Genomic DNA, 10,366 nt, shown 5'->3' with positions numbered 1-10,366 from the left:
AAAATAAAATAAAATAAAATAAAATAATAAAATAATAAAATAAAATAAAAAATAAAATAAAATAAAATAAAATAATAAAATAAAATAAAAATAAAATAAAATAAAATAATAAAATAAAATACATTAAAGAAGGGATTGGCAAATAGGTTGTTTGCTGGAATAGAGAGGAGGGCGAGGTCTTATATGTTTATCGATATTCTACTTATTTATGTTGAATGTTTGGAAATTTACTATCAATGACCATCTCCCATCATTCTGCTGTAACTCCCACTCCCTCTTCCGCTTCCCCTCCCCAGCTCTCTTTTCTCAGCTTTCTGCCACATGGCCTGGGCCTCCAGGTGTTCCTTGCCACCGGGTCACCTGCCGGGATTCAGCTGCCTGATGAGATCTCACAGACACACAGAATAGGGTCTCCGCAACACTTGCAGTCCACCTGCACCGGGGCTCGGGGCCCAGGGAGTGATGTTAAGGACGTGACCGCTCCTTTTCTGCTGCCCTTTGGGTACCCTTGTGACTGCTCGCTCCTCTCTGCAGTCCTCTCTCTAGTCCCTGCTCATGGCTGTCTCTGCAGCTGGCCTGGCCTCCAGGGGCACTCGGAAGGACAAGGCCACCTGCAGCCTTCAATGGCCCCCTCTCTGCATGTGAGCCTGACGACACCATGGTCCTTCCTCCTGTTCAAGGTCAATCTTCCCCTCTGACCATGGCGTCTTCCCAAACTTCTTCAGCCCTTTCCTCTGCGATTGCCCCTTGCCTTTAGTGTACAAGTGCTCTCGAGTTTTCCAATTTAGAAACCCCCTCCTTGACACCTCATCCCCTTCGACTCTTAGCCCCTGGTCATCTCAACTTCTCAAGAAACCAGCTACTCACTTCCCTGCATTCCTTGAGCCATTGGCCATTTGGCTTTTTACCTCCACCTCTCTCCTGGGATTGCTATCGCTAAGGCAAACAAGGGCTTCCAAGTGGCCAACCACACTGTGTACTTCTCAGGCCCAGCCAACCTGGATCCCTCCCCATCTGCTTTTTTAGTGTCGTCCAGTTCTCCTGACCTCCCTGACCATTTCCCTTCTGTCTCCTTCGCTATCTGCTGCTCTCCCCTCAAATCATGAGGTTCTGTGGCTTTCCCACCTTGAGCTACCGGCTTCTCACGCCGTTCGTTTTCCCCAGGTCACGGCACTGTTCTGTGCTCTACTCTCTACCTCTCTGCTGAGGTACACTTGTTCCTACAGCCGTCACCTGGATGCCCTCCAGCCGCCCCCAGATGTAACAGGTCCCAAGTTGAACTTTTCATCTTCCCCCTTCTTTGGTATTTGGGATCTCATTTAAAATCGCCAGCACGGGGGCGCCCGGGTGGCTCAGTCATTAAGCGTCTGCCTTCAGCTCAGGTCATGATCCCGGGGTCCTGGGGTCGAGCCCCATGTTAGGCTCCCTGCTCAGCGGGGAGTCTGCTTCTCCCTCTGCCTGCCACCCCCCCCCGCTTGTGCTCTCTCTCCCTCTGTCAGATAAATAAACAAAATCTTAAAAACAAATAAATAAATAAAATCGCCAGCGCTCACCCAAGCTGGACCCCTAGGAGCCATTCTATCCTCCCTCTTTCTTTCCCCTCAGTCACTGCACTTGGCACATTTTAAATCCTCTCTTAATGTTTCTGTGCCCCGTCTGGACTGTGCCCTTCTTGAGGGCAGGGACGGTGGCTCATTCACTAGCACAGAGTCTTACAAAGAGCACTCGTTAAACACACTTGCGAAACAAACACACAGTTGGGTTTGCCTGGCGACCAAATGCTGGCAATTCCAGACTTCGCTGTCACACTGACCTACCTGGTCGTGCCATGTCTGTGTCACCTTCATCTTTAGAATAGTTAGAAAATATCATCCCATTGTGGGGTAGACAGAAAACTCAATATTTTGTTTTTAAAATCCAGTGCGGAGAAACAGAACTACAAACTAAATTTCAATGCCCATCTAATATGTGCCGTCCCTAAATGCTGAGGTTTACTAATTCTTTTGTCTCTCTTATAAAAAATAAAGAAAGGCAAGATAAATCTATTCAAATATCTGATTGGGCTCCAATCAGAAAGAAGATCTAGGAAGAAAAATGTATTCTATATGAGAAATATATTCATATCTGACAAGATACATGTTTTTCCACAATCCCTCCTACCCAATGCTGCCACTGAGCATGGGAAGCTCATGCTCCTAAGCTCTTAAATATATGTGTTACGGCTGAATCATATCCCTCCAAAATTCCTATGTTCAAATCTTAGCCCCTAGTTAGCTCACTAGTTAGTGACTGTGTTTGAAGATACAGTTTTTGAAGATGTAATCCAATTAAAATGAGGAGGGCTCTAGTCCAATGTGACTGGTGTCTTTTATAAGAGGAAGTTTGGACAGAGGAAAAAAAATGTGAAGACACGGGAAAAGATGGTCTAAAAGTCAAGAAAAGAGCATTCCCTCATGTCCCTTAGAAGATCACACACCTTGATCTTGGGCTGCCAGAATGGTGAGAAAATACATTTCTGTTGCTTACATCACCCAGTCCGGTACTTTGTTATAGCAGCCCAAGCAGACTAATATGACACGGGGTGATTCTGCAAGTCCTACCAACCAAGTCTGAGCCCCTGAGACAGGAAGCCCCAGCTGAGCTCCTCTGGCTGACGTGTGTCCTGCGCTTCAGTGACTATGGGCCCGTTCCCCCCGCCCCCGTGTCCCCTGCACCTGCCCTCAGGGAACAAGGTCTCACATGCCATGGTGAGCCCAGGGGTGTGGCACAGTCCCACCACTCCCGTCTCTACCCCTCCCTGAATCCACACGTGCTGCCTCTACAACCCAGCCGTGGGCACCTCCCCTCAACCAGTTTGTCCCCCTTTCTGCTCAAACCCTTGAGCGTCTCTGACTTGGAACTGTTCTCTGGCTCTGGCGTCACTCCTGGTCTCTGTCTTTGGGTTCCTCTTACTCTCACGCTCTGCAGATCATGGGACAGGTGTACCTCACACCAGAACTCCACCCTGAATCTGAGGCATTCCCCTCCCTCTGAATTGAATGCCTTTGTCCTCTTTACTACCTTTCCCAAAATCATACCATGTCTTCCAAGAAGCTTTCCAATTAGATGAGCTCTCTCTCCTCTCTGGCCTTTGACTCCCCACAATATTTAGTAGAGGTTTCTTGTGACATCTACAGCTAGCCTTGATTTATGGTTAGCAATTAACTTGTCATCAGCCTCCTCCCCTCCCAACTATGTGTTCTTTCTTCTGATGTGGCATCTTGCATATAGCAGGAATTCAAACTATTTAGTGCAATCAACATCATTGAATTAGCATTGATTCTGACCTTATATTTGGTGTTTTCTCTTTGCCGCTCTTCAGTAAGGTCTTTTCTAAATTTAAAAGACATAGGATCTCTACCAAGGTGCACCTGCCTGGGGAGAAAAAAAAAACAGCTTCCAGAACCCATCAGAATACCCTGGCCCGTTGGGGGATGGAGTAGCTTAGATTCTCCACAACTGAAGGGAGGTGCAGAGATACCAGAGGAGGGCCACGGGGGAGAGAAGTTGTAGAGACTTCAGCAACATAACTGAGATGAAGACTGTGTTCTACAAAATGAAGCTTCTCTCCTAGCCATGCAGGCTGAATATTTATTTTATTTTTTTTTAAGATTTTATTTATTTATTTGACAGAGAGAGACAGTGAGAGCAGGAACACAAGCAGGGGGAGTGGGAGAGGGAGAAGCAGGCTTCCCGCTGAGCAGGGAGCCCGATGTGGGACTTGATCCCAGGCCCCTGGGATCATGACCTGAGCCGAAGGCAGATGCTTAATGACTGAGCCACCCAGGCGCCCTCAGGCTGAATATTTATGAGTAAAAAAAAAATGTGGATGCCCAACATCACTAGTCATTACGGAAATGCGAATCAAAACCACAATGACTGATGTACTATATTACACCCACTAGGATGATGATGATGATGATGATGATGACGATGATAAGAAGGAAGGAAAATAACAGGCATTGCCAAGGATATGGACCAACTGGAACCCTTGTACATTGCTGATGGGAGCATAAAATGGTGCAGCCGCTGTGGAAAACAGTCTGGCCGTTTCTCAAAAAGTTAAACATAGAGTTACCATATGACCCAGCAATTCCCCTCCTAGGTATGTACCCAACAGAACTGAAAAGCTGTGTTCACACAGAAGGTCATATATAAATGTTCACAGCAGCCTTCTTCACAATGGCCAAAAAGTGAAAACCACCCAAATGTCTGTCAACTGATAAATGGGTAAACAAAATGTAGTAGGTCCATACAATGGAATATTATGCAGCCATAAAAAGGAATGAAGTCTTGATAGATGCTATGATGCAGATGAACCTTCAACCCGTGTTAAATGAAAGAAGCCAGTTACAAAAGGCCACATACGTATGTACGATTCCATTTATTTTAAATGTTCAGCATCGGCAAATCTATAGAGATATAAAGTAGATTGGTGGTCGCCAAGGGCTGGGAGGGGACAGGGAATGGGGAGTGACTGCTAAATGGGTATAGGGTTTCCTTCTGGAGTGATGCAAATGTTTTGGAGTCACGTGGTGGTGACAGTTGCACCACCCTGTGAATACACTAAAAACTTCTGCATTGTCCACTTTAAAATGGTTAACATGGTGAATTTTGTGCTTTGTGAGCTTTAGCACAGTTTTGAAAACTCTGGTATGTAACATATCGATCATGGAGCCTGGCATGTGTTCAAAATAAATAGTAGCTATGATTTTAAAAGGGGAGAGGGTGTCTGGAGAACTGTTGGACTGAAGGAGCCTGGAGATACCTAGAAGCTAAATACAAATGGTCTGACCTTTGTTTGGATGCTGGCTTCTTCTTCTCTGAAAACAAACCAACAAAAAGCCCGGATAGAAAGGACATTATTGAGACAACCTGGTAAACCTGCAGATAGGCTAGTGATTCTAATATTATGGTGTCGGTGCTAGATTTCTTGGAAGTGATGATCCTAATGTTGGAGAATGTCCTTAGGAGCTACGTGCTAAGGTCTGTAATTGCGAAGCTTCGTGATGCTTGCAACTTACTTTCAAATGCTTCAAAAGCAGGTGTGTGTGAAGTGTGCCTTTGTGTGTGTGTGTGTGTGTGTGTGTGTGTGTGTGTGTGTGTGTGCGTGTGTAGACAGGGGAAGTTTATGTGGCATAATGTCAACAACTAGTGAACCGATGTCAAGTGTGTATGGGTGTTGCTGGCAGGTTTAAAAATCTTTTGACAAAAAAAGGAGGGAGAAAATATTCAGCGAATGACAGAATCTTCAAAACTGAATTGAGGATGTGATTTCAGGCGTGCTACAAAGCAAAGAAGGAAGGAAATACCCCAGTGTTGGCAGTGGTCATTGCATTAGAGTGGATTTTTTTCCCTTCTCTCCACTTAAACAATATATTTTTTTCAGGTTTTCTACAATGACAGTGTGGCCATTTTTTATAATAGGGAAAAGAGGATTTAAAAAAAAAATGATCGGCAGTGACTTGGAGTACTTCCCATTTAACCAGGGCCAGACCAGGAACAGAGGCTGCTGTGGAAAGAGAGGTTGCTTCTGTGAGACATGAAGGGCACTGCCCTGAGCAAGCAGGGTGGCGGGCTGGGGGACATCTGTGAAGGCCCGGGAGGTCAGCGCGTGTTCTCTCTGTCTGGGAAGTGCGGCTGTGGGGCATGGGCAAGGGGCCTCTCCAGGACTCTTTCTAAGAGTCTCTTTTTTAGCTCGGTTCAAGAGTTTCTAAAGTTTACTTTAGTGGAGTCTGTGCACACGGATACTTCTGGTATGATCCGGTAAAAACCTGGGGACAGGGCTGCATTTTGACTGCAGGAGCACGAGACAGAGGTCTCACAGCTGAGTTCTGGAACCTCCACCCGGAGCCTCTCCCACCCCGGGCCTGCGCCCTGCTGGGCTCCCCAGAGGCACCTGGAGCAGATAGCCTGGGGCACATGGGGCTGAGGGGAGCGCAGGGGGAGGGTGGTGAGATTCGGGCCCCTAGGGAGAGATGGGGTGCTGACAGCAGTGGCCAGCAGGGAGCAGTGTCCTGACGTCTCCCACAGTTCACTCCAGTTCTGCCACTGTCTGGTCACACTTAGGAAAGAATATGGTTTGGTCACGGTGATTTATGCCGAATGGAAACTTCTAAGGTCCAGGGGAGAAGAGGGATTAATCAAACTTTCCAAAGGGCACAAAAAGCGATTACATTTCATCGTGTCTCACTGTATAAAAAGCCATTACTACAAACACTGTACTGTCCCTTGATATAAATAATTGCTCAATATTTACCACTTAAGGTGATTTTCGATCTCTCCATAAGTGTCCTGTCTGACTTTCTGTTCAAAGAGTGCTTCCTTCATCTGTCTTGTTTTTGAAATCTCATTGCCTTGGTCCAGAACTGAGGGCAAGAGCAAACAATGATTATGCCAGTAATCAAATCAGAAGCATTTGCCAAGAGAAAACCACATTTCTAAGGGTAAAACATAACAGCCATCTAACTGAGTTTTGCTGTTGTTGTTCATAAATAGTATAAATGCGACAAGCAATAATTCTTCCCTATTCGGCCGGCGGCTGATTTACAATGGATCAACTAGTTACCTTCTCTTAATTCTTTAATCTTCAGTTTTCCTGGTTCTTGGTTTAAAACAGTTGCCACAGCAAATGGATTCGATAAATCTACTGGAAATCTCAAGTTCTGATATTCGATTTCCTGAGAGCAAAATCAGGAGGGAAAATTCATTATTTTGCTTCTCTATCATTCCTTCTGTCATCGTCATGTTGAGCATAATGCCCAGGTTACCTTAATCTTTGGAGGCTTTTGTTTGGGTGGCGGTCGCTGGAAAGGTATGTGTGTCATTGCCTTTCCTGGAGGAACGTCTACTTTCTTAGAAAGAGAATTTAATCTTTCAAATTCTTCTAATCTATAGTTTAAAACAGATATTAAATTACTATATAATCCAACAACTCAAGGTTCCTACTTTTTTTTTTAAGATTTTATTTATTTATTTGACAGAGAGAGAGAACACAAGCAGTGGGAGTGGGAGAGGGAGAAGCAGGCTCCCCACGGAGCAGGAAGTCCAACGCAGGGCTTGATCGCAGGATGCTGGGATCGTGACCTGAGCCGAAGGCAGAGGTTTAACTGAGTCCCCAGGTGCCCCAAAGTTCCTATTTTTTTTTAAGACTTTTTAAGTAATCTCTATACCCAAGATGGGGCTCGAACTTACAACCTTGAGATCAAGAGTCATGTGCACTACTGACTGAGCCAGCCAGGTGTCCCACAAGGTTCCTATTTTTATATGTTCCTTCTGATACTATCATGACTTTCAATCCATTAATGACTATAACTATACTGAAAATAAATCTGTGTGCCAAAACAGTGGTCTGCTAAAATAAAAGTAATGTTAGTATACCAGACTATAATCATGTATGACAAAATCGTCTACCAATGGTGGCCCTTCCTTACCTTCTCAAAGAACATAACAAATGGACAATATGACATGCTGAAAAATGCTCTCCTGGTCTAGTGTGATTCATTTCTTGGCTGTTGGTTTTCAATAGCAAAATCTACTACATTTAAAAAAATTCCTCCACTGATGTATGTTCCTAGAAAAAGAATGATTATGCCCAAGTGACTCAGACTAATGTTCGAGATCTTTTCTGCAACTAAAAACTGTTTTTGGACATTTATGGACATACAGACAGGGCTACTACCCTGCCTACAGAAGCTCCTGGAGTCGTTTATTATGGGATGTAGTAGAACTACATCATGTTCAATGCTATGAAGCATTCCTTTAAGTGAGAATATGTGAACACTAGTTTTGCAGGATTACGTATGTCCATGATATTACAGAAATATGAATACAGTAACATTCATTCATTCTGATGGTCACAAACCATTTGCTGAATACCTACTGAACGGACCCCACTGCACAATACACGGGACATGCCAGCAATCTCAAACCTAACATTATCTGTGGAAGAGTCTTCTGAAAGGTCAATGACCTGAGAGAATGTGTCCTTTGGTGAGATACCCACTGACTGACAGGCTGTAGTGTGCGGGGCGGAGGCACTGGGTTACAAAGCTCGTGGTGGTCCAGCACCCACGTATCATCAGAACTTTGACATCACCTCTGCTATAAATATTGGGGAACAACAAAAAATTTTTGAAGGTGTTAAAAAAAAAAAGAACAGGCTCCTTAAGGGATCTAAGACTGACAACGGAAATGAAGGGGTCTAGGGAAGTGATACATTTTAATAAGGAGTTACTCGTGGAACTTGAGTAAGTTCCACCATATTCTGGGGGAATCCTGGCTGGCTCAGTCAGTAGAGCACCGTATTCTGAAACAACAGCAAAACACTACCTGTGACACTTCCAGAGAACACTGTGGCCAGGATAATTTTTTTCCTTCACGGTGGAACTCATACATTCTCGCACTATTCTACAGTCTGGGGAGACATGCAGGTCTTGAGATGGAGTCCTTGAAAACATCAAGAGTGTGCTAAGTAAGATATTAAACTCTGGCTGGGTGACCCAAACATAATAGTTTAGAAAGAGTGGATGTCTGCATTTGTGTGCTGCTTCTTCCATACAACACTCCTGTGTATTTAAGAACATGTCTGTGGGAAGCAAAAATCCCACTCAAGTGATGTCTTTAAGAAAGTCATTTGTACATCGCAGCATATGATGTGACAGGGCAAACTGCATTTTCTTGGCCAGAAAATACCAGAAAAATTACTACTGTCTTTTATTTATAGCCACTGCTACTTGTTTATTGCCAGGATGATTTTATTTCTCCTACGGTTACCTGCAGGATTTGAGTTCAGCAGGCCACACTAACATCCCATTGTGGATTTAGGCTGCTTTGAATTTTTAGGAAGATCATGATATAAATATGTAATGAGTCATGGAGTTAGTTCATATTTTGATATACTCTTCTTTTAATATGCCTAATGAGGTTAATATGTGATGTGTATCTATGTGTGAGGGGAGAAAAGGAATAGCCAGCTATTTCTTTATCGTTTTTCAAAAATCTGTAAGGATTTTCCAAGATTAGGATTGATACTGTGACAAGTTTTCCTTTAGCTTTTATAAGACTCATGCATATTGGGAAAAACTTATCATTTTAACCAGGTACATTGGGATATAAAAATACAAGCTCACATTCATATAGAAATAGGAGTTCGGAAAAAATTTGTTATGAAGTAAAACTTAATCCCATTTCACACCTTTACGTGGACTTGAATGCTGAGGATTCTTAAAAAAGAAAAATCCAACAAAATCTCCCATGTGGCATGTTCTCATTTTTGCCTTATGTTGAAGTGACTCGTGATCCATGACTGATTCAGGCTCCTCTGCTGTGAGCATCTTCAGAGTGTGGACTGTGTCCCATGGGGCTTTGCAATGGACATGGCAGACAGTAGGCACTCAGTTAATTATAACTCTAAGGATAATGTTATATCGAAATTTTGAAAAACATTATGCTGTTCCTGTCCTATGATTTACATTTGAAAGAGGGGGGGCGCCTGGGTGGCGCAGTTGGTTAAGCATTTGACTCTTGGTTTTGGCTCAGGTCGTGATCTCGGGGTTGTGGGATGGAGCCCCGCGTCGGGCTCTGTGCTCAGTGTGGAGTCCGCTTGAGATTTTCTCTCCCTCTGCCCCTCCCACTTGTGCACATGCTCTCTCTCTCTCTCTCTCAAATAAATCAATCTTTAAAAAATAAATTTGAAAGACCGTAATACATATGGTCATATATATACGTATATGTAATATACGTAGATATAATACATACATATGGTCAAAACTCAACCAGCACAGCAGCAGTAATCAGTGAAGGCAAGTATCCCTCCATCCACCTTTTCTTGGCCATCTCTTCCCCTCTTGGCAGGAACAACACACTGCTACAAGCCTAGAGCTATTCTATGCATTATTGTTATATTTTAAAGAGTATTTTCTGAAAGTTCATCATTTTAAGTATGGTTTGATGGCATTCTGCTACAGGAAAGAAAGACAGAATGGAAGACATGGAGGCTCGGATCTTTTTTACAAAGTTTTAGGAAGAAATAAAGACATTCCAAAGCAGCCATACGGTAAAGCCATGTTGGGACGGCACGTTCCGGTGAAGACACATTCATATGGCTGACAGTTGAACTGTGAGATCCACAGCTGCATTTTTATCTGCGCAATCCCATACTGGAATGGTGTGAATTTGACAGTCACGTTCACCTTCCCATTAGCCGGGATTATTCCTGAGGGGAAGGAAATTAGACAACACGGTTCTTTCTCCCGCGAAGCCCCATCAAAGAGGCTGACGCACACAAACACATTCTTCCCCTGGTAAGCCTAAGTATTTCTATTAT

At 43.9% G+C, this 10,366-nt stretch overlaps 1 protein-coding gene across 2 annotated transcripts in view; it reads right to left on the bottom strand.

Annotated features, from left to right (window-relative positions):
• CFAP221 (cilia and flagella associated protein 221) overlaps positions 1–10,366 on the bottom strand; it is a 92,442-nt gene that overhangs the window by 33,910 nt on the left and 48,166 nt on the right. For both annotated transcript variants that reach the window (XM_073885074.1, XM_025855131.2), the window contains 5 exons: positions 10,096–10,255; positions 6,810–6,930; positions 6,608–6,719; positions 6,299–6,407; positions 3,327–3,414 (listed from right to left, as the gene is read on the bottom strand). In XM_073885074.1, coding sequence (XP_073741175.1) covers positions 3,327–3,414; positions 6,299–6,407; positions 6,608–6,719; positions 6,810–6,930; positions 10,096–10,255 — 590 coding nt within the window. The remainder of the gene's footprint in view (positions 1–3,326; positions 3,415–6,298; positions 6,408–6,607; positions 6,720–6,809; positions 6,931–10,095; positions 10,256–10,366) is intronic.

Source organism: Callorhinus ursinus, unplaced genomic scaffold, assembly GCF_003265705.2.
Source record: "Callorhinus ursinus isolate GAN/ISIS: 27379988/994484 unplaced genomic scaffold, GSC_fseal_2.0 scaffold2, whole genome shotgun sequence".
NCBI classification, from domain to species: domain Eukaryota; kingdom Metazoa; phylum Chordata; class Mammalia; order Carnivora; family Otariidae; genus Callorhinus; species Callorhinus ursinus.
This window is presented reverse-complemented; position numbering and strand designations above follow the sequence as displayed.